The sequence below is a fragment of the Ambystoma mexicanum genome, chromosome 6p (assembly GCF_040938575.1).
Source record: "Ambystoma mexicanum isolate Mex_15411 chromosome 6p, UKY_AmexF1_1, whole genome shotgun sequence".
NCBI lineage: Eukaryota > Metazoa > Chordata > Amphibia > Caudata > Ambystomatidae > Ambystoma > Ambystoma mexicanum.
In genome coordinates this window covers 1,163,223,960-1,163,248,406 of record NC_090935.1, presented here as the reverse complement: position 1 = coordinate 1,163,248,406, position 24,447 = coordinate 1,163,223,960, and the positions used below count along the sequence as shown (strand labels likewise).

Sequence of the window (24,447 nt, the reverse complement as noted above, 5' to 3'; positions counted from 1 at the left end):
AGGTTGAAAAGAATGTAAGATCGCATACAATGATGATTTAGTCTTAGGCTGTCTGAGGCTTTAACTGCAAGTTACCAATCTTATCTATAAAACTGAATGTATGTATGTGTGTGTGTGTATGTTTGTCCCGCTATACATATCCACACCCTTGAACCCACATCTACCACATTTTGCACAGATTCCTCATTTTTCTGGGCCACGATTATACTCTATGTTTGGATGCAAAAATCGTATACAAAAACCCTTGTGTGTGTGTGTGTGTGTGTGTGTTTGTTTGGCCAGCTATACAACTCCACACCGTTGAACCCACTTCTACCAAATTGTGCATGGATTACTCATTTCACTGGAGCAAGATTGTAGACTATGTTTGGATGCCAAAATGAAATGTACGTCACCCTGATTCAAAAATATTTAATCTGTAGTCACCCTGATTCACTACAGTAGATACTAGAAGGAGGCAATATTCAGAAAATTCTCATATCTGTGAAATGTCAAAGTTACAGTTTACATAAGTTTACTTCACGAGAAGAGGGTACAATCAATCAATCTTTCTTGGATGTTTTATCAAATGTGCTGGAGCCAATAAGTGACTGAAACATGCCTCCCAAAAAATGAACATCATGTGGAAAAGCTCCATCAGATGCAGAGCGAAAATCAATAAGGCTATAGCAGAGCCCCACGTGCATGCCAGCTACAGACCCGGGCAACGCCGGTGGTACCACTAGTTTTTAATAAAAGGTTGTTTAATGTATTCTGATAGCATGTGAAAGGGATGACATGGTTCCTTAGGGAACAGGCCAACTGAGATTTAATAATACTTGTCTCACAATGTTTAAATAATTTTATCAGTAAATAACATTACCATTGTCTCAATTACATTTATTTGCCATGGTTTTTAACAATGAGTACTATTAAATGGGGAATTAATAACACATGAAGCACCATATAAAAAGATATTATGATACTATTATTTTAGTTTTTAAATGTCATGTTACTACAAAAATGTACATTGTAGTATCCTAGAAAGAAGATGCATATAGTAAGCTTGAATACCTCATAAGACTGTGCTTTCTGAGAAGTTCCATGTGTACACCACCAACCTTCAAGCAGGAACTGTGCTCTCTTACCTCCAAATGAAAAGAGTTTGGTCAATTGGTGGCAGTCTGGATTGAAGTACCTTCATATTGGAAGATAGCTTGTGATGTTTGTGTTCTGCTCCCTAATACGTATTAAATAGTAATTGAAAACAGTTCCCTCTGTACATTCAGTGATTAATAACAAACTGGACTGGTTTTACTTATGTATAGCACTCAAATTAAATATATTTATTGACATGGTTCTTTGACCTGCAGAATCTTGATCTGTAGAATGCTGCTTTGCTGTGGTTATTTTTGTATTTTTTTTAAAGATGGAGGTGTCACCATCTTTTTTGCTGTTTCCTCCCCTGTCTCTGTCCACCCTCCTCCTACACCCCACTATGCACTACTCTTTGTCCCTGTGGCCCTGGCTACTTGGGGGCACAATCAATACTTTGCACACATGTGGATTATCTCTTAAATCACAATAATGCACATTCTTAATTCTGCATAGCAAGAAAGTTGCAGAATCCCTTTATTCAGCTATGAGTTTTACTAAAGGATAGAAATAAAGTCGCTCCTCCCGCTCATCACACTATAATTGTAAAGTTTTACAATACCCCTGTTACTCCTTTCTTGCCCAGTACCACCTTGTATCCTTTAACACACCCTGTGCTTACTAATGTTTATCTGGTAACTTCTGTATCACCCTCTCGTTGTCATGGCTTATTCCCCCATATGCCACTACCTTATTCTTCAAATCTTACCATCGTAATATTGTGAAACTGAAACCAACATTTCACTGCTGCTTGCAGCTTATTCATGGTCCAAACACATCAACAAAGGACTATCATTTAGCTACCAGCTATACAAATGATCTATTCACACTACATTACCCATCATTCCAAGCTAATTAGGTAGTTAATAAAAGAAAGTGCAGATAGATTAAGAAATGTAAAGTCTAAACAGTTCTAACACTGAAACGTTATTTTACATGAAGTGCAATAGTGCATATTTTATTTATAAACATCTGGTCTTCTCATATGATTTTACAAAAGAGCACAAATTATTGGTCAATCCAAAGGGAAATGATTTGGTAAATCCAAAATTGATTGAGCTATTTTCCTGTAGATCAGGATTAGCAATGGCTATTGCACATGAATCGGAGAAAAGAGACCAAGGTTTGCGAGCCATCGGTGTAGGCCGCACAACCTGATGCCCAAGAAGGGTTAATCTATTTTGAAATATTTCTAATATTTTTAATATTAAAATAGATCAAGGTAAAAAAAAAAATCTGGCAGACCCAGTTATATCAAATCATGAATTTTTTTATCCGATCGAATGAACCAAATAGTTGTTGCTGTCGTGCAACACTCGTACACAATTGAGTATTATGATCGTATTGCACATAGCAACACAACAAAGACAGACTTTACTGTTCAATACAGGATATTTTTTGGCTGATAAACTAGGGCACAAGGCCCTGATATAGGACCGATGGTCCGAAATGCATAGGTCTATTTTTGCTCTTTGCTATAAAAACTAGAACCACTGTTTGGTTCATTCTATCGGATTATAAAATTAATGATTTGATATAACTGGATCGGACAGAATGTTTTCTACATTGATCTATTTTAATATTACAAGCATTAGAAATATTTCGAAATAGATTAACCCTTCTTGGGCATCAAGGTGTGCGGGCCACACTGATGGCTCACAAGCCTTGGTCTCTTTTCTGTGCATCAATTCATAAGTGCCCGGCACGGTGGTACTTGACAACGGGCTGCTCCCCAGAGAACTAACATAATGGACATATTCTCTAAGAGCATAATTACTACAGCCTAACCAGCTGTGCCCACTCACACACAGATCATTATTAAACGTGAATGCAATAGTGGCAAAAAGTATATCATGCAGTAAAACATGTTAGATGTTTAACAAAGTCACTTATCACAAGAAAGATTAATTAATGACACTTTGAGTAATAATCGTAATAATGGCTTGGCAAGCCAAACACAACTTATTATCAACAATATTACATCAAAAGGTATTTTTTTGTTAAATGTTGAATACTCTCATAACAGATATTTGCTTATATTTAATAGTATAACAAATCTTGTTCTGCAAGAAGACATGACAACCTTCTGTGGTATTTTATATCATAAGCAACCTTCAAGTTAAATCTGATGATGAATATAGATTCAAATTGCCAGAAGGTTAGCTCTCTATTTCCCCTCTGTAAATGTTGTTAACCTTGCTAAGTCTACCCCATTCTAGCCTGCAACTGACTTTATTATTATATATTAGACAAGTAATTGCTACTGGGTAATTCATATTACCATTTTTGAATGTCCTAATGTGTTCTGATATACATATTTTGATCTTATGAATTGTATCACCTAAATAAATTATCTGTTAGAGGACGACAAGAGAATAAGATTGGGAGGGCAAGTAAAGTAAGCAGTAAATTAAGCAAGAGGTTCATGCAGTGAACCGTGCACTGAGGATTAATTCGGCAAATATGTAAATGATAAAAAGGTCACATTTCTTGAGTGTTGCAAATACGTCTGATTTTGAGGTATTAATCACATATTCCCTTAGTATTTGGAATAGCAAATTAGAACATTCCAATATCGGAGAGACCTGGGAGATGACAAAGTTGGGAATGTATAGTTTGTTCTTGGATTATATCAATATTGGAAACAAGTGTTAGTCCAAAACTGAATGATATGGGAGTGGTAGAACTTTCATAGCATTTAGTTTAAGAGTAGGAGTAAAAGAGCAACAGCATTTACATAAGTGTATCTAGGAAATAAATAATATGTCTTTCCATAATATGGTGAGTGCCCCGAGATAAATTGTCCCTAGGCGCCAAAATGGGGCCACATGACAGATCTGTTGGAACACTGTCACCATATAAATGTGGGATACTTTGACCATACAACACTGTAACAAGATTCATTCTCAGCAATAATTCTCTGCACTCAGCCATCCCTCAAAATTAATCTAATCTTGTGCAAAGAAGAGACATATTGGGTATCTGGCTGGGAGGGAATGTTTTTAATCACTGCTCCTTATAGTTGAAAAAGGAAAACATACGCCATTGGGTTTTATAAATTGACAACAAATTTCACAATCATTTATGATAATATGAACCTTATCCTTCAACAGGCTTTAATTGGCCAATTTACCTAAAGATCAAAGCATCACTTGTTTCCCATTGGACAAACCACTTCCTGAAACACATGACTTCCTGTGCAAATTAGCAAGACTAGGTAGTTTCCCAAATTTCACTGAACCAGGAATTATATGTCGCAACCTTAAAACTGACAAAACAAGTTTCTAGAAATGACGTTTTCAGACCTTTTAGCACACTGTGTTCAAGACATAAATAAACTGTCTGGCTTTTTATTGGTTGATTTCCATATCTTATCTTTTCTGACTGTAAGCCTGTTTCATTTTATAAGTCACACCACTGAAAACCACATATACTGCTATTTGATTCTGCCATCTCACTGTACCATGGCTCCTGCTCAACATACTCCCTTTTGGCACACAACACTATATTTCTGTGTTTTCAGCATTTCTAAATACCTGTAAACTCCTATCAGACTGAAAGCCTTAATTCATTTTGAAGGCAAAGTGTAAAGTACATTTTAAGATAATGGTAGTCTGCTGTGGTCACATTTCTGCTACCAGGTAACTACTTTCCTGCATATATTTGAACACTACCAGTTTTCTAATGTGTAATGTCTATTAACTGTGAATAACATCCTTCATATCTAAACACAATGTGGCCTAATGTCTGTGCTATTCTATATTAAATGCATGTTTTGCCTTGTCTCTCATGCAACTATATGATGTCATAGATGAAATGACATTGCTTCTATCACCCTTGGTCCACATCATGTTTATCCTCACTGTTTCTGCTTAGGGTATGGATAGTACAGTTGTCTGAGTACACAATTCTTTGCATATTTGCACTATTGGACCAGGGGATGGGGGACAGCCCCTAAATGGCATAGTCACCGGTCTTTTTTTACCAGAGAGCGGGAGACAGGCTGCTCCGCTACAACACCCATTCTATTTGAGATTTATGTTTATTCAGGGTTCCTTTGAGTAATAGGGGTTGAAATGGGTAACAAAAACATAAAATAAAAGATTATAGTACTAAACAAAGATAACTATTCCCATAGAATGCACCATCCCTCTTTTCCATAAAACCCTCCTCCAGCGACTGACTTCCCCCGCAGCCCCCTGAAACAGGCTCAGGGTTATTAGCGCTGAAGGCCTCAAATAACTGTTACATTGGCAAAGCTTCTGAGTATTCTTTTCTTTCACATGAATGTCTTTCAAGGTCTAACAAGGTCCCTCTGTTGTGTCACTTAGTCTCTCAAACCAGAATCAATTCTCCTTACCAAATATTCTGGCAGTCCTTGTTGTGGGTTCCTGCGAGGCAATGTCGATTTGTTTACATCATTGTCATCTGTAAGGGGTCTCCCTGCCCCTGATGCAACATAGCCAAGTGATGCAAAGCTTCCTTCAAGGTAGAGGCCCCCACTTCGTTTCCACTATTTGTGTGGCCAACTCCTGGCTATATGCATGCTGGGCCAGGGCCTCTGGAGGCTGGTTGCTGGACATCTAATCATGTTCATGTCCAATAGCGCTCCCCTATTGCCACCCATCCCACATTTAGTTTCTTCCTAAGCTCCAAGCTCCTTTTTGTTCGAAAGTAGCCTGTCGCAAATCCCTCACTTCTCCCTATTCCTAGGAAACTCCTTCTGGGCATTCTTGGCCTTTCCCAAAGTGATTGTTCCTCCATCCACTTCAATCCCACAGCCCATAGAGTGTCCTTACCTCCTCAAACCACCTCTCAGCCTCCTGCCTCTCCTCTCTCCAGCTCTCTATATACCTGCCTTGTTACCATATCCAAACACCCTATTTCTAATGGTGGTTGACTCCTGGGCCCAGGCCTACCCACTGGGTATTGTGAATTGCTAATGGTATCCAAGCATGATAGGCTCTCTCAGGATGGGGTAATGACTTCAGATGTTGTTGTTCCATCAGTGTGGGTCTTCAGCTCTGTGAGGATGAGCCCATTAAAGTTTGCTTTGCCATCTTTGTTTTAACTCACCGCTCGCAGGTGCATACCTGAAACTGGGCTACACACAGCTGTGACAGAGTTGTGTATTTCTGCAGTATCCTTCTCCCATGGCCTATTTTGCCCCATTCTAACCTGGTGACATTCCACGCAGCTAGATCCTCAGTTGGGGCAAAAGCCTGAGTATTTGGTAGTTATAGTGTTACTTGATACTTTCCTTAAAGTCCCATTTTATTTCTCTGTCTGTATTTCACCAATCTACTGTTCCCATGGTGGTTGAGACTTAAAAAGACATTAAGGGATGTTGTGCACATGACATACCGCTGCCCGCCAAAGAAACCCCACAGGCCCTGCATCATGGAGAAAATGTAGGAGCCTGGCCCCCATGGCCACCCCCACTTCCTCCAGGGTTGAGACAGAGGACATTGTCACAACAAAGTGAAAAAGGGTGCATGGTAGGGAGAGACCCTAAGATTCAACCGTGAACGACATAAGAGGAAAATCCAGGATGCAATTATGTAGGAGATATTCACAACAGAGTGTCTAGTTATAAGGAAGAGTGTTGACCTTTATCAAAGGGTATACAGTAATAAAATTGCAGCAAAAATGTCACCTTTACAAAAAATCAGGGCAAAAATGCTGTGGTTTGACTGGTAAAGGTGTACCCCATTATACCATTTAAGGGGAGTGGGTGTTGCGGGGTTGTCCCCTGCTCCCCTGAAATGGTATAATGGGTCTGGGGGTTGAGGGGATGTCCCCCGCATCCTTTACATGAATGGCAGCGGCAAAACCACAGCATTTTTGCTGCAATGTTTGTGTAAACGGCCATTTTTGCCACGATTTTAACACATGGGACGTATCAAAGGCTATAGAAGGGTTGGTGTAACACTATCGTTGAGATAGAGCAAGCATTCTTATGGCATTGGTGATGTGGTAAGAGCAGGCTACTTTGAGGGAGTGGAAGAAATGACTGAGCACTGCATGAGCAAATAAAAGAAAGGGGGGAGGAAATGAAGGGCTTTCGTTTGGCAGAAGAGTGGTGTCAGCAGTCGAATAATAGTTATGGAAGAGGGTGATATAAACAATGAGAGTTTCCTCTTGGGGTCAGAAATAGAGGAGGATGTGAGTATACTTATGAAGATGGCGTCAATGAGAGGGCAAAATGATGTAGCTGACTGGCACAAGTTGTGTAGTTTCTCAGGGAAAATAAGCTGCAATGAAAACCACAAAGCAAGAAGTGGATGAAGACTGAGAAGACACAGGAAGGAGGGATATATGTGAGAGATTCAGTAGCTAGACCAGGGCCTGCACTACAGAAGTGTTCCACTGGTGCCAGCACAATTCTTCACAGTAATACCACTTTGACAGTTTTGTATGAGGTGCAATGATTGTCTTGGTATGACAACTGTTCGCTATTAAAACTAGGCCACATTTTGGCCTGGTAAATAACTCATCAGAGGATGAGAAAGGGGTAATCACTTGATAATAGGAGACCTAGCAGGAGGGCATGAAGATGGTAAAAGAGTTTGTGGAGATGGGGTGAGAGTTTCTGATGAGTGTGGTTTGGCATAAATATAATGATCTCTTAGCCCCCTTGAATTTCTGGAAATCAGTGATTGAGCTAGAAGGGCATGCACAATTTAAATTATGGTGACCGATATAAAGTCAGATGCGCTTAAACTTTGCCACAGAGCAAAGGTGAAGGTGCACATACCATGAGCTGTCAAAATGCTATTATTGTTGCTACTAATGCACCTCTGTGACAGATTGGCTGACCCAAAACAAAATGCTTTTTCCCACTGTCCAGCAGATATATGGTGGTGGGGAAAAAAGAGCAATGTTGATTCTCTCCATGTTTCTGATCCCGGCTGTTATTTGTACGTTGGTTCTGTCTTCACTCTCCCGAAATCTCTAGCTGGATGTGGTACACATAGTGGAAGAGAGTGGTTGATGGGCATGACTAAAACAAGGCTGAATGTTTTACAACAACTAGAAGTTAATAGTTTTTCTTCTTATCCTGTCCCCTGTTTGTAGACGATACATCAGCGCTACATAGGGATAGATGAGTGTAGGAGGAAGGGATATTTAGAATTCAACTCTATTCTTTTCTGTCCTCCTCCACAGCCTTTTTACTGCTGGCGGTAAAACATATAGCAGTCATTAGTTCTTTTGAAAAATAACTCTGCCCTCAACCACAGTAGTTTTTTTTCCCAAAAAAACAGGTTGTTTGCCTGGTTTTGGAAAATAGACTTTGTTTTGGTTTTTCACTAAATCACATTACAGTTGGCACTTGCCCTATTTTTCGTGTTACCCAGTACAGAAAGTAAGGGCATTTCCCTGTTAATTTACTCCTTTGCCCCCCCATCTTTTGTGAATAAAGTTCAGGACACCCAGCTGCATGTCAGGACCCTCTGGAAATATAGGGCAGGGGTCTTGTCACGCCACTCTCAAGGATGGTCTCCCGCTCTACACCATATGACCGAGTCAGCTTTTAGGCTTTCCTAGAAATAGACAGCTGCACCCAGATGCAATTGCTGAAAAATCTCCTTTTGGTGTTTCCTGGCAGCTGTCAGATGGTAACTTTCAGCATCTCTCCCGATGGTAAATGAAAGCAGCTGTGACCGAAGGTACATTTCTGCAACTCTGTCTCTCCGTCATAGTACATTCCACTTTATATAGCAGCAATGACACCATCAAGTTTACAATCTTGGGTAAGTACCCTGCAAGAGTTCTCGCAAATCAGATTGGACAGTTACCCATCTCTCTCCTCCCAACTCCAGCCCATCTCTAAGGATGGGTTTAGAAGTCTGGAACAGACATTTGGCAGATTCTATTTCCAATCCGCATTTGTTCTCAGGTCAAATTTTTGCCAAATAACTGCCATAATATACATATTTTCTGATTCAGCTAATCATGGTGAATTGACGAAGACGACAGCCAGGACCGCACCATGTTGCACGGCTGTGTGGCAAGTTTACGCTGCTTTTACCAATAGCATAATAGTTAGCAACATTTCATTTATTACCCATATCCCTAATGTTATGCTCCACCAGCACGCCAACTCTCACATTTGGAGCTTTTTCAGATCAGCCAGAAACACATCTAAGATGGCCATTACCGTTCCCTGAGTTACAGGAGGATGCATTTTATATTACCAAAATCACCTGGAAATTATCTAAAAAATGAAGCATACATGTAATCAGTACGACCTATGGTTGCTGAGAAAAAGACCTAAGTTATAATAGTCCTTTTAAATTAATAGTAAATCTTCATGTTGGACAAACAGTAGCTCCTGCCTCCAGGCCATTTGTTCTCAATGGGCAGTGTTTTTTATTAGTCTCTTTGAAGTTGGTTGTTTCAAGTTGATTTCAGCCTGTAAATACCTGGGATGCACCAGCTAGAGCATTTGTTTTGCCTTGAATTTAAGAGAAGACTCAAGACCCATCTGTTCAATCTTGAACCAAACTAAACATTCCACATATACTGCTATTGTTCTTGGTGGATCTTCTGCCACTGCTTTTCCTCTCTGTTGTTAGTCCTGTATTTGTTTCTGTGTGCTTTGAGGCCCATGGGTGAGTAGCGCTATACAAGAATTTCAAATAAATGAATAAATTTGGCCTACTCAGAACTTCCCTTTCACAGACACAGAGTCTAGGAAAGTCTGTTTTTAACACCTCTTAGCATCCACATTTTATTCCAGTTGTAAACAGCTGGGGGGGGTGTAAAAGCTAGGCTACCAGTAGGGGAGTTCTTTGTGAAGTTTCCCCAGAGGCCCATCATTTGTACCAGGCTGAAATGGAAGTCACAGATTGCAATTTCTAACCTCAGCCTTTATTCTTTGACATACCAGGCCTCATTACGACCCTGTCACTCACGTAATGAAGGGTGTCGGTATGGGACTGGAACCCTTCATTACGTGAACGCCGATTATGAGGTTCCCTTTGCGGGACCTGGACCGGACGTCTGGTAAAACCAGACATCTTTTCCGTGTCCCGCGAGGGGAAGAGGAAGGTAATAACCGGCCATTTGTAATGTACCCGTTATTACCTCCCTCCCCATTCCCATTGAGCCCTATCGGAGCTCAAATGGGAATGGGGAATGGTTCCTTCAAGGAGGAATTACCGGGTCCTCCAATGTTGGAATGACCCGGTTATTCCCCATTGAAGGAACTCAGTAATGGAGCCCGATTTGGAGGTAGCCATGGTGCTTAGAGCACCATGGCTACCTCCAAAATCGTAATGAGGCCCACGGTGTGTTTTACTGATCAGAATTCACTTTGCTTTTGTGCTGAAAGTGCAGGGCTGTTTCTTTCAGTCATTAATAAAGTACACTTTTTATTATCTGCTGTTTGTTTTTCTGCTGAAAAGTGGGTCTGAATTGTCACAGTGTACCCCTTTGATTGGTGACAGTTTCATTGAAAAATGGTGCATTTATTTCTCAGCCTGCAATCTGATGTGCTTTTCCAATCTGCACTCGGATTACATTTTTGTTTTTCACTTTCTCTGGATTACCCTTGCAGAAAGACACCCACATAGTCTGCCCACATAGGCCCACAGGAACTTTTCATGGCAACCAAGCATGCTTTTCTTTTCAAATGTTTTGCCGGTATTTTGCATGTAAAGCATAATGTAACTTACTTTTTGTCAACAAACACGCCATGTATTTTCCCTGTCATCTTTATGTTGGCTGTGGAACATTTTTCTCATGTCTTGCTTTAACTTGTAAACACACATGCCAGGACGTTTATCTATCAGTGTTTGAAAATCCTGTTATTCATGTGAAAGGGACCTTTGAATTTCTTCTGCCACTGTAAATTAAAATGCTGCTTTTCATTTTGCAATGACAGGCCGTCTTCACGTGGCCCTTCCTTGTACTACTTGCAGAAATCCCACATTCTGTCTTAATAGGCCTGTTTTTCAGTGGGAAGGCTCTGTTATGTTTTCCAGTGGGTCTTTTAGTTCTGTTGACTTGGAGCCTTTGAATACACCCCATAGGTTTCTTATGCCCTGGTAATTGGTTTTTGCCCATGGTCATTTCATGCATCTAGACTTCTGGCTATGCCTTGCTCTCAAGAGACAGTCCCTTAAAGCAACATGGGTCATCAGAAAGTTTGAAAAGGGCATGGCTTGTTCCTGTGGCAGGTAATGTGGTCCAAGCTATTTTCTGTCTCCTGAAGGCCACCTTATTGAGCCTACGTTGGAAAATGTAGAAATGGAAACACGTGCAACACATTGAGGTGGCGCATCAACCCCAAATGACAAATATACATTACCTATCATCTGTAACTGAAGCATTAGTGGACCCATTTATCTGAAACTCTGCAGAGCCACTCACTTATTCACAGAGCCACAGAAGCTGAGTGTTCTGTATTTGGTGGTCTAGAAGTGGAAATTGGCACATGGGTGCATAGAGACGGTGTGCTTCCTCATCAACACTCTTAGGGATTATTTGTGTCGATTGACCAGGATAGGCGAGAGCAAGGGGGTGGCCACACCATGCTTATGAAGACCCTGTTATAGCTACACCAGGAGCCAACATCTAAAGCTGCACCAATGGATGAGCATGTGAAAGGCTTCAGCAAGTCACAGAAAAGTAGGGCACATATAATGTTATCCTGGAACAGTATCTGCTAATGTATAATCTCCAGAATCACCCTACCATGCTAGAACAGGATCGGCAGCCTAAGAGCCTGGCATGTAAGTCACTTGATGGTGTGGAGGGCTCCTGGTCTCTGTGATTTATTTGGGCCTCTTTCATTGGAGCTGTAAGTTGTCCTCTTTGAGGAGATTGGTTGATTCTCAGGAGAGTAGATGCACTTTAACACTGATGTACAAGTGAACTCTGGGTTCGAAGGAACATGCATAGCAGGAGATTTTGAAGCTGGTTGGTTTTGGGTATGTGATGGTATTTATTGTTTTTGGAAGTTGCATATGGCTTTGGAAATGTGCCACATTTATTTTGTCGTGTGGTGCGTGAAACCTTTAAGGAGTTTAGTTCATCATTTGTCAGTAGTGGTTCTATGTCGTTTCCGTTTGCTGGTGAATTTCCATTCACAGTTTGAATTTTGTAAAGTATTTCCATTTGAATCTGAGCTGTTGATATGGTGATTTTTACCAAGCACCTGCCTTCCTTGATTGCTTTGTTCCTTTTGGGTTAATCATCAACTATTGTAACTAGAGACAGAAGCATAATTCTAATTGTTTTTATGTAACACACACTTATTACCGAAGAGGTTTCTAATCGCGGACCCAGGACTCGAACTGTGTTGCTCTGCAAGACGAGCGCGTTGCCACTGATCTATACTACCCATGCCGACTCTACTGCTTTTTAAAGCGTTTGGTTTCCCCTGACTCCAAGTCATGTCATCTTTGAGCAGAGTTTTGACTTGGATTTCCAAGTCATGGTTGTGTTTGAGGCTGATTTTGGAGGCTGCTTGTATTCCCAATGGCACATGCTTAACAAAGGTTGATGAGTTAGAGAGAGCATTTCTGTTTCTTTTTTACATTTATTTTGAATTGTATCAAAAGAACTTTGAGGTCATTTTAAAAAGCTTTCTCCAGGCACAAATGTGACTTATGTCTTGAAATGTTTGAATGTATGCATGTGTGTTTGTAAGCATGGTTCACATAGACTGCACACCATGTGTGCCAGGGTAACATTCCGCACTTGTGGTTTAAATACAGCTCTGGGGAAGCATGGGTTTCCTGTGAAGTGTCAGTGAGAGGCAGGGTGGGACAGTGCAAACATTGGTGAACATTCACAGAGTTGTAACTGGCATGGCAGTTCACAACAAACATTCTGCATTGCATTTTCTACACTCATCTGCCAGACTAAGTTACACTGGAGTACGACTGGGCAGTGGGACTGTGCAGTGTTTATGGTAGCTGTATATAAAGGGACATCATATATGGGGAAAATATTTAGCAATGAGAAAATAAAGCTAAGTTAGCAAATGTTTTAATCCTGCAGTGTGTGAACTGTACACGTGTCATGCTGTAAACTCAACTCATTTTCAGGCTACCCTCGGCCACCTCCTCTCCTTTCTCTCATCTCTGATTGCCTAACTGCAATTCAAGATTGGTGTGCCGCCAATGATCTTTGTCCGAATGCTGGCAAGACGGAGATCCTCCTCATCGGCACACCTTCCCCTTCCTTTCCCTCACTGTCTGGCCGGTCTTCCTTGGCTCACCTCCTACCCCCACCTGCGAGGCTAAAAACCTCGGGATCATCTCCGACTCCACACTCTCCTCCGCCCACATCTCTGATGTCTCTAAAAAGTCAAACTTCCTACTGCACCTCCTCAGAGATACCCTGCCGTTAACCTCCTTCCCACAGAAGTGCGCTGTCTCCCAAGATCTGGTTCTCTCTAGGTTGCACTATTGTAAGAGCCTCTTTCTAAATCTACCTGCGTCTACTCTCCGCCCTTTGCACGTTATCCAGAACATGACTGCAAGACTTGTCCTTGGCCTCAAGCCCTGGCATCATATCTCTCCAGCTCTGAAATCTCTCCATTGGTTCCTAGTGGATGTAAGCATTACATTCCAAACCCTCTGCATCTTCCACAAGTCTTTCTGTGGCCTGGGTCCAAAATAACTTCAGCTATCACTTTGCAAATACCTCCTCTCTTGAGCTCTTTCGCTTCTCTACCTCTAACTCCCTCAGGGTCAGTTGTTTTTTTAAAGAAACGAGTTGGTGGTACAAATCTGTCTTCGGCTGGGTCCTCTCTCTGGAACAGCCTGCCTGCCACTCTGAAACTTGTGGAGAACCATCTCTGGTTCCGGAAGCACCTGAAGACCTTCCTCTTTGCTTCTGCCTTCACACCCGCCCGCATACCTCCTCTCCATTGCTGATATGTTCTCTCTCGGCAACTTGCACCTGGCCAATCCTCTGTCTTCTGGGCCTAGGTACCTGCTTACCCTCCTGCACTGCCTCTGGGCCACCCCTTGCACTGGGATCTGTATCTGTACCCATACAGCCACCCCCATTTTCTTTCTCCACTTATCTGAGATTCCCTCTCTGATTACTTAAACCCAGCACTTGCCGCTTGCTGGCTGCACTACCACTGTTTGTTGTCTTTTATTTATTTTATGTATTATTATTTATCTGTTTTCTCCTTTGCTCCACACTTTCCACTTCTCTCCCCCTCCCATGCACTTCTCCAATCTCCCTCTCCATGCACGTGTGCATTCTCAATGTCACTAGGCCTAGTAAGATGGTTGTTTTTGTTCTCCCTTGTTTCCCCTCCCTTGTCTGGTCGCGCTCTGAAGCACTTGCGTATGAGCGCGATATAAATAAAAATATCTTATCAAGTTGGGGTTACTTCCTGGGGTGTAAGCATGGAAATCTATGCTAACTGCACATGTACGTTACATTTCTAAGATGCGCATATGTTGAGAGAGCTGGTTGTGTATGAAAACGGCGAATTGTTAGCAGTGCGCCTACTCTTGATTTCAATCACGCGATTGGCAATATTACAAATTTCTCACTGTGGCTCTGCTGCAACCGCCTAAAAGATGGCTGTTCTCCACCAAAACAGCCAATAATGTATTCATATGCGTATAATTCAGTTATATGAAGTCTCATATAAACCCAATTAAAAAATTCTCATCACTGTGACACAATTACGAAGTTGCTAAAACTGATTGAAAAACACGATATTCAAGATAATATGATTTTCGGTTCAGAATGTAAAATAAAAAACTGATTTTCAGAATTGTTCTAAATAATGGATGTGTACATCCAATATTAGATGAAGGAAAATAAACTCCTAAAAAGTCAATTCAACATTACAATTTCATTTGCATAGCATGAGGATTTGTGACAAGCATTTTGAATTGGATTCTTTTGAATTTGATTATTATGAGACTTACTATAAATGATAGATGTTGGTAACTAGTTCTGAGAATAGCTTTAGACTAGGGTTTTTAGTAAACCGTATTGATTGCTAACCCCTTGTGCACATAGATTATTCACCATTTATGTATGAGTACAATCTGTTTGGTTTGGACAACAGACGTGATAAAACCCCTTTGGGGTGAAACACAAATGCACCTGCACCAATTGGTCTGTGCCATCATATTCAATTGAATCCTACAAAATCCAACTTGTTATTATTTCATAATCATGTTTAATGGAATTATAATACTTTCAACTTTCTTGATGTCTATATTTAGATGTACTTCTGGGGCCAGATTACAGAAACTTTGCATCAGTGCAAGTGCAAAGTTTCATGGTATTAGCACTAGGGCAAAGTTTGCCCTATTTTAAAAACACAGGGACATATGAGAAAACAATTGTACCATGGCAAGTGCAGTTTGGCATATCAAAAGCACTAGGCCAAGAATTGCCGCTGTGCAAAAGAGATGCATTTTTGCTGCAGGGCAAAGTCTGCCCTAGTGCTAATATGGAATGGTATTAGCACTAGGACAAACTTTGCCCTGATGCAAAAATGCAATAAAAATGTATCTTGTTTGCACTAAGGCAATTTTTGCTCTGGTGCTTTTAATATGCCAAACTGCACTTGCCATGGGGCAACGGATGTCTAATGTGTCCCAGTGATTTTAAAAATAGGGCAAACTTTGCCCTAGTGCTAATACCATGAAACTTTGCACTTGCACTGGTGCAAAGTTTCTGTAATCTGGCCCCAGAAGTACATCTAAATATAGACATCAAGAAAGTTGAAAGTATTATAATTCCATTAAAATGATTATGAAATAATAACAAGTTGGATTTTTTAGGATTCAATTCAATATGCTGGCACAGACCAATTGGTGCACGTGCATTTGTGTTTCACCCCAAAGGGGTTTTATCACGGCTGTTGTCCAAAATAAGCATTTTGATATTGTAAGAGGAGTTTTCTATGAAAAGTAAGTTCAACTGTAATTTACAAAAACAGGTCAGGTATAACTTGCGCCTGGTGTGAATTGAACATGCCCGCCATTACAAGTGTGAATCCGCCATTTGGTGTAGGGTACTAGTGTGCTGCAATGTGCCAGCTCTGCAGGGGATTGCAAAGGGATTTCAATTAAAAGAAGCATTTTTAAAGATTTTGATTGGCACTATCAGGGCATGTGTATCTGGAACATGCAATGAGGATGAAAAGATTGGTCTGTGGTGCCCAACGTTATCAAAAATGATGGACTGTCATCATACATTGCCATACACAGGCTTACCTGCTCCGAATGTGTATTGGCCAAAGACTGCTCCAGTTTGGTCGTCAATCGCACGGCCTTTCTTCATTCATATGGGCCTCAAAACAAAATTCAAAATCCAAGTCCTTACAGCTTCAAGACGTTACTCCGGATGGGGTTGCACCTGCAAAGGTAAGTCATTCTCCACTGCAGTGGGACAGTTCTTGGTCCCACACCGAAAACTCCACTTTTGTTCACATGCAATATGTGATATTACCACATACAGAGGTGCAACGACATTCCGCCCTTCTGTTTTTGGGACCAGCACTACTGCAGCCTGATTAAAATCAGCCGTGTAGATTTTTTCGATTTCAGTTTTAGAATGTTGAACTGCACATTGAGACAACTCTGCCACTATCACCCATTTTCTCTACCTAGGTTATTCGGGATTTGCCTTACTTCCAATTTGTATCCCGTTGTTGTCCTATAAATGGGAGTCTGCGTACACACCTTCTCTTTTCCTTGTTTTCCTCCCTCTCTATCTCTCCTGTGTTCTTTTGCTGCCATTTGCTGTGCTTTCTCTGAACCTTTGGTCATCAAGTCATTCTGCAGTTCGTACACAAAATGGCTGCCATGGTGGGGGTACATCAGAACGTTGACATGGATCTGACTAGCTACCTTAAGAAAATGGATTGTTTCCAATATCTTGCAGACAATAACCCTCTAGCTGCCGCCCATGTGTTAAGCATGATACACACGCCTTTCTGCCACTTCCTTCAAGTAAACAAAGGCACGTTTTAATTGACTAACTTTAATCAAGGCATACGATTCCTGTTCGAAGCATGATTTGAGATAATCAATACATGGATGGTTAACAAATATGAGCATATCAATGTTTCAATACACGCTGTGTGCAGTTTTATTTTTATTTACACATATTCTGAAGTCATGAAAAGTTAAGGAAATTGTACATATAGATATGGGCAGCATTGAATCACTTTCATAAAATAAACGTATTGAAATCTCAGTCGCCTGTCAGCTAATCCACTAGTCTAACTCCGGGGTCTGCAACCTGTAGCTCTTCAGATGTTCTGGACTACGATGCCCATGATCCCTCACCAGTGGCTGAGCTGGCAAAGGCTGAGAGTTACAGTGGTCCAAAAGATCTGGAGAGCCAAAGGTTGAAAACTCTTGGTCTGGCCTGCTTCTACGTAAAGGGATCTTCACTGAACTGTGCATAGTCTTAGTGCATTCAGCAATGTGGAGATATGACCTCTATTGGTTGTATGTGTATAACCACACTAGTTGCCCATTGGTTGGCATTGTGAGGGCATATTCCTCATTGACTGACCAAGAGGACCAAGATCACAAGTCTCCCAGTCTGCACCAGACAGTGGCCTTCATTCCGAGGTTGGTGCTAGTCATGGTGCCGTTAGCGCTATAACTAGCACCAATACCGGTACCGCCACCGACTTGGTGGTATGGGGACTTACCAGTCTATTCCAACCATTGCGGGACCGGTAATTCCCCATTTGAAAAGCCATTCCCCATTCCCATTTGAGCCCCTATAGGGCTCAATGGGAAGGGAGAAGGCATCAATAACGGCACCGTAAATTGCGGTACCGTTATTGACCCTGGTATTCCTTTGCGGGTCCCGTCCATAACACCTGGTAAAACCAGGGGTTAAGGGAGGGACCCGCAAAGGGACCTCGGAATAGGGTGCAAAGGGATTACCAGCACCGGTGTCATTACTGGTGCCCGGTATCCCTTTGCGCCCAGGTCGTAATGACCCCCAGTATATCTATTGGTTTCTGTAACGTATGATCTCATTTTCAGAGCAATCAATCATCTTTGCCATCATACATTCCACATGTGAATGGTCATTCGCAAATATACATTTGACGTGTTCCAATTACAGTGGCATAATTTCAGCTCTCCTTTTTCTGTCTGTTTTGTTGATATTTTCTCCTTCAGGGATCGGGCAGGGGGTGCCGGTTGTGGCCCTCATCGTGGAAGGAGGACCTAACGTCATCTCCATTGTCTTGGAGTACCTGCGAGACAGCCCACCTGTTCCTGTCGTGGTGTGTGATGGCAGTGGACGGGCATCTGATATTCTTGCCTTTGGACATAAATACTCAGAAGAGGGCGGGTAGGTTTATTTCTATAAAAAAAGAAGCAATTATTATGAGACTTTATTGTACACACAAACTCTGCCAGACCAGCAATGATTAACATATACAACATTGCTGAAACAGAGAAAACAATCCCATTTCTTAGTGTTTACATTCCTTAAAGCTATACCATTCTGTAAAACCAGTGCATTCCTTAGCCGCCTAACATTCGGTTACATTCCATCGCACCATCCCATTCCACCATTCCATGTACATTCCATAGCGCCTTTACATTAGCACCATTCCATTCCTTACTGACATTGCATCCCATAACACCTTTACATTAGAACCTTTACATTAGCACCATTCCATTCCTTACTGACATTCCATCCCTTAACGCCTTTACATTAGAACCTTTACATTAGCGCCATTCCATTCCTGATTGACATGACATCCCTTAACGCCTTTAGACATTCAATTGCTTAATGCCATAACAGTCTTTAACGCCATAACATTCTTCAAGTCTTCCACTTTACAGTAGTCTGATTTTTCTTAAAGGAATACACAAATATATCTACAAAGGTCTAATATGTCTGCTTGGTGCAATTTTATGACTTCTTTGGGACTCATTGACTTGTACAAACCCTGCCTCTATGAATGGTTACGGTGTTATCAGTGGCGTGTCCAGACTCTTTTGACTGGGGTGACCCAAGTGGGGCACTGACTTATGCAGGGGGGTGGCATGAAGTACAAGCACACACACACATAATGATCATAGTTTAGGATCGTCAGGTGGCACCTCGAGTGGCCAATCATACTCCCTGGACACGCCACTGGCTGTTATATGCCTCACAGTGTCTGGCTTGTGCTGCTCTGGTTCTTTCCATGTGATCAAGGGAGACGAGTAAACCAGCGAGATGTCCTGTCGCAATTCAGCCATGCATCGCCCTTTTATGCTGCTATTCTTCTGTGATGCATGCAAGAGCAAGACCCTAGAATGAAGGCATCTGTTCCCACGGAGATGCCAGAGGATCAAACATGGAGCTACTGAGATCTGACACCAGCGCATCTGCAAAATCCTACGAGTAAACTCGGTGTGCGATGTCGAAGCTTTGCACCAAAACTACACCAAGCAAAGGGATAAAAAGGAAACCTCAATTAGATTAAAGGATTCCAATGCATTATTTTGAGGTTTCTGCAGTACAGAATGTATGCAACATATGAAAGAATATGTATTGAATTGTAAGATATAATCGGTGGGGTGTAGATTCTAGCAGGTATTAATTGGCTTGCTGTCAGACTCCAAGCGTCTACCTCTTCACATGGCCTTCGTGCAGCTGCCAAAATGTTATGGCCAAAGTAATGAACCGGGTAAAATGACACTGACCGTGTCCTAGCCATGACCTGTGCCCACTACTGGTGGGTATGGGACCCAAGCATGGCCAAATGCCATACCCTAAGCAAGGGGGCCGCTAGCCCAGGCCACAGTCATGGCAGTGCTTACCACATGTGGCTTGAGGGGCCCGAGATATGGCCAATAGCCATGCCCTTGGTAAGGTGACCAATGGCCTTGGCTGAAGTCCAGTACCCACGTCATGTAGGTATCCCCTATGAGTGATTTCGCGGCGGGTGGGGCTGGGACAGGCAGAAGGCCATGCCCCATACAACATGGCCACTGTCAGTGCCTGCTACTCCTGACCACTGCCTGCTCTGGGTGGGTTTGTGGGGCCTGGGACGCAACCAAAAGCCATGCCCAAGCAGACACCAATGGCCATGGCCAGTAGCTAATGTGGCTAGCGTGGCGGGCTGGGACTTGGCCTGGCAATCCCCTTAGCCAAACGAGCTGTTGTCATTGCCGGTGATGGCTATGAGTGCGTTTGGTGACCCTGGACATAGGCAAAGGTCATGCCCCTGGAAAAGTGCCTCTGGCAACAGGTGGTATGGTATGATAGTCTGGCCTCATTACAACCCTGGCGTTAAGGGGTTAACGGCACCGTAAAAGGATGCGGCGCCGTTAAACCCTTAACGCCAGATTCACACTTTAACGCCTGCTTTCTGCAGTCGTTAAAGTCCAACCCGTTAAGGGACCTTGGTGCTAATTACGGCACCGTAATTTACGGTGCCGTAATTAGTGCCTTCCCCATTCCCATATGGGGTCCGCCATGGTGAATGCCGGAATTACCTCCCCATTCCAAGGTTGGCGGGCAGTAATCCCCCATTCACCATGGCCCCTTCCCCCTTCCCCATTCCCATTTTTGCCCCATAGGGCTCAATGGGAATGGGGAAGGTGCTAAGTACGGTGCCGCAAATTGCTGCACCAGATTTAGCACCAAGGTCCCTTTGCGGGTCCCTACTTTAACGGCTGGTAAAACCAGCCGTTAAGGTCGGGTTGCGCAAAGGGACCTCGTAATTAGGCGCTAATAGGTTAACCGCGCCGCAGCCTTTTACGGCGCCGTTAAACCATTAGCGCCTGGGTCGTAATGAGGCCCTTTGCCTCCCCCCAGTGAAGCTTAATGTAAAGTTTCACTAAATACCTGCAAATTGTGTTTTGTAGGTATTTAGCTGTGTGAGTGGTACTATTAGAACAATAAATGCTGCTTTGCAGTTGTTGTGTTTTTTCCACTAAGCAAAGAGCTGTAACCAAAGGAAACATTTGCTTACAGTAATGCCTCCCGAACCAATGAAGAGTTGTGTGTGGCGAAATATTCTTGCAAAACACATATTGATCACATTATTTCTCAAAAAGCGGTTGCCTCCGGGTCAGAATTAATTATACAGACCAGCGTGCAATGCACTGCAGGCAGCAAGTAGGATTGACAGTTTACACTTCCGCTCCTTGATTTATGTGTTACAGGCAGCAAGTACGATTGGCAGTATACCACTCTCACTCCCTGATTTAGGCGCTATAGGCAGCGAGTGGGATTTACAGTATAGCACTTGAACTCCCTGATTTATGCGCTACAGGCGGCAAGTAGGATTGACATTATACCAGTTAAACACCCTGATGTATGCAGTACAGGCAGCGAGAAGGATTGGTATTATACCACTTGAACTCCCTGATTTATGCGCTCCAGGCAGCAAGTAGGATTGGCAGTATACCACTCTCACTCCCTGATTTAGGCGCTATAGGCAGCGAGTGGGATTGACATTATACCAGTTAAACACCCTGATGTATGCAATACAGGCAGCGAGAAGGATTGGTATTATACCACTTGAACTTCCTGATTTATGCACTACAGACAGAAAGAAGAATTGACAGTTTACACTTGAACTCCCTGATTTATGCGCTCCAGGCAGCAAGTAGGATTGACAGTATACCACTTTCATTCTCTGATTTATGTGCTATAAGCAGCGAGTAGGATTGACAGTATACCACTTTCATTCTCTGATTTATGCGCTCCAGGCAGCAAGTAGGATTGACAGTATACCACTTTCATTCTCTGATTTATGTGCTATAAGCAGCGAGTAGGATTGACAGTATACCACTTTCATTCTCTGATTTATGCGCTCCAGGCAGCAAGTAGGATTGACAGTATACCACTTTCATTCTCTGATTTATGTGCTATAAGCAGCGAGTAGGATTGACAGTATACCACTTTCATTCTCTGATTTATGTGCTATAAGCAGCGAGTAGGATTGACAGTATACCACTTTCATTCTCTGATTTATGCGCTCCAGGCAGCAAGTAGGATTGACAGTATACCACTTTCATTCTCTGATTTATGTGCTATAAGCAGCGAGTAGGATTGACAGTATACCACTTCATATGGTCCAAATTTACTTTAATTTCCTGCAGCTTCCAGTTCATCTTCATCATTTTTTTACACATGAATTCCTGAAAGCTATAATGGTGGCAGGCCTGGTGAGTTGGTGGTGCCAGTTTGGCTTGTCGTTCTCCTTCACAGGGGTCACTGCCGGCTGATTCCTCTTCTTGATGTACAATTCCTGCACCATTGCAATGTTCCTCTGCCTCAATGACTTCTCCCCAACACTATAAGATCCTTGCGGCAGCTCCTGCAGATTTCCATCTGAGAAAAGGAAACAGGAATGTAGTGAATAGTGCAGTATGGGGTAGTGTAGCGTAGTATATAGTTCAGGGTTTACAGTTAGACTAGTAAAGAGTGCAGAGTTTACAGTTAGTTTAAACTTCAGAGTTTACAGATTAGAGTTTAAAGTTCTTAAAAGTATGTGAAAAGTTAAATGAGACACAAATTTCACAATTCACTTACTCCCACGAAGAGGTTTCTGCTGCCATTTTACGCCTGGGTTGTACTGCCTCACATACCTCAAAACCCAGCATCACGAACAAGTCTGCCTCACGCCTCAACATATCTTCCCGCTGATGAGTGGCCCGTTTTGGTGTAAGTAGCATGACCGTTCTCAGGCCATTACTGTGACCACCTTCTCCCACAGGGCCTTTCTTACTTAGGCAGAAGGTGCACTCCTACATTGCTTATAGCAGGGACCATCACACAAAAAATAAATATAAAACTCCTTCGGACTGTCACCAAGAGAGCAAGAGCAGGAGCAGCCGGGCTGATTTGAGACTTGTACGAGGTATATTTTATTTTTACATTTTTCAAGCGCTCACACAGCCCAGCGGTATCGAGGCGCTGTTATAGCAATATGTCTCTTAGTTGCGCATTTATAACGCGCTTAACACCCAGAGGTTTCTAAGCGCGGACCCGGGGATCGAACCTGTGTTGCTTCGTGTCATCTTGTTTCCAAGGCGAGCACGTTGCCGCTGAGCTATCCTGCCGGGTACATGCACTTCCACTCTTGCCTACATCATGCACAACAGGATTGAATTAACTGTTTCTTTTCCTCTAAATGCATTATTTTAGCCAGTAACAAAGTTTGCAAATGATGTGTGTTTTATTTTCCCCTGAATTTACATTAGCAAGTAACACTCTTTGCAAATCAGGTTATGTTCCCCATTTCCCAAATGTTTGAAAACTACTTCATGCACATACAAGAAGAGCAAAAATAGATGATTGTGGCTAACCAGGGGTGTCCCTTTTATTCAGTCCTTTTGCTGCAGGGCCAGATCTAGGTAGGATACATAGGCCTGTATACTTACCTAGAAACTCCTAGATCTTACTGACCCACGCTCCATGTAAAATTAATGCAATGTGTGCTAAGTGTTAATGTACTTTTAATCAAACAGAAAACAATATATAGTACAATAATTGCTTATTGTTACAAATTGACTTTTACACTGGTAGACATTTTTATTTTTTCATTTTGTTTATTTTTTATTGGTTAATGAAAAGAACATTTAAACCTTTAACAACACAGTCAAACAGAACATATGAAAGCAAAATCAAAAAGAAAAAAATACTTAATTAAGATCACGATATAGAGTAGAAGACTTACATAATTAAGAAACCACAATAAAAGAAAAATAGTAAAAGAAAATCATCAAAATCTTCACAATCCAGCAGCAATATACACATAAAATAATACATGTGTTATCACTGAATTAGACCAATATTCAACTAAATTCAGCACCTACATTCAACATCTATTTTCAGGCACCTAAGAAAAGTTACTACAGAAATGACAGCGGAAGTAGTAGATCCCGACAAACAATAGTCCTATCGGATCCCAAATTAGTCAGACTACTAATGTGTCTTCTAATGACCTTCTCGCACAAAGCCTGCAAAGAGATACAGTGCAACTATCAGTGGCGAGGTGTTTCTCTTTGCCTCACAATTTGACCACATCTATAATAGGAGAAGTCCTCATTAACCACAAAATATTTTACTAAAACTTTCTTTGTATACATAATATTCAAACAAAATCACATGAAGAGATTCCTAGTAACCATACCGGGATAGATCGAGAGAAAAGGGGCTAATGTGCCTCGCTTTGTGTGATCCCCCCTTAAATGAGACATTGATAGATACTGATGGAAATCATCCACTGTGTGCACTCAACCTGGATCATACAGCACATGCTTCACCTCACATGAGTTACCAATAAAATCTGTAAGACCACAACCAATCTGAGTCAAGAGTTCCACAGAG

The 24,447-nt window shown here is 42.0% G+C and overlaps 1 protein-coding gene across 7 annotated transcripts in view; it reads left to right on the top strand.

The window, feature by feature from the left end:
• The window catches only part of TRPM3 (transient receptor potential cation channel subfamily M member 3), a 1,922,641-nt gene that overhangs the window by 1,082,001 nt on the left and 816,193 nt on the right, over positions 1 to 24,447 (top strand). For all 7 annotated transcript variants that reach the window (XM_069625801.1, XM_069625800.1, XM_069625799.1 and 4 more), the window contains exon 7: positions 18,282 to 18,456. In XM_069625801.1, coding sequence (XP_069481902.1) covers positions 18,282 to 18,456 — 175 coding nt within the window. The remainder of the gene's footprint in view (positions 1 to 18,281; positions 18,457 to 24,447) is intronic.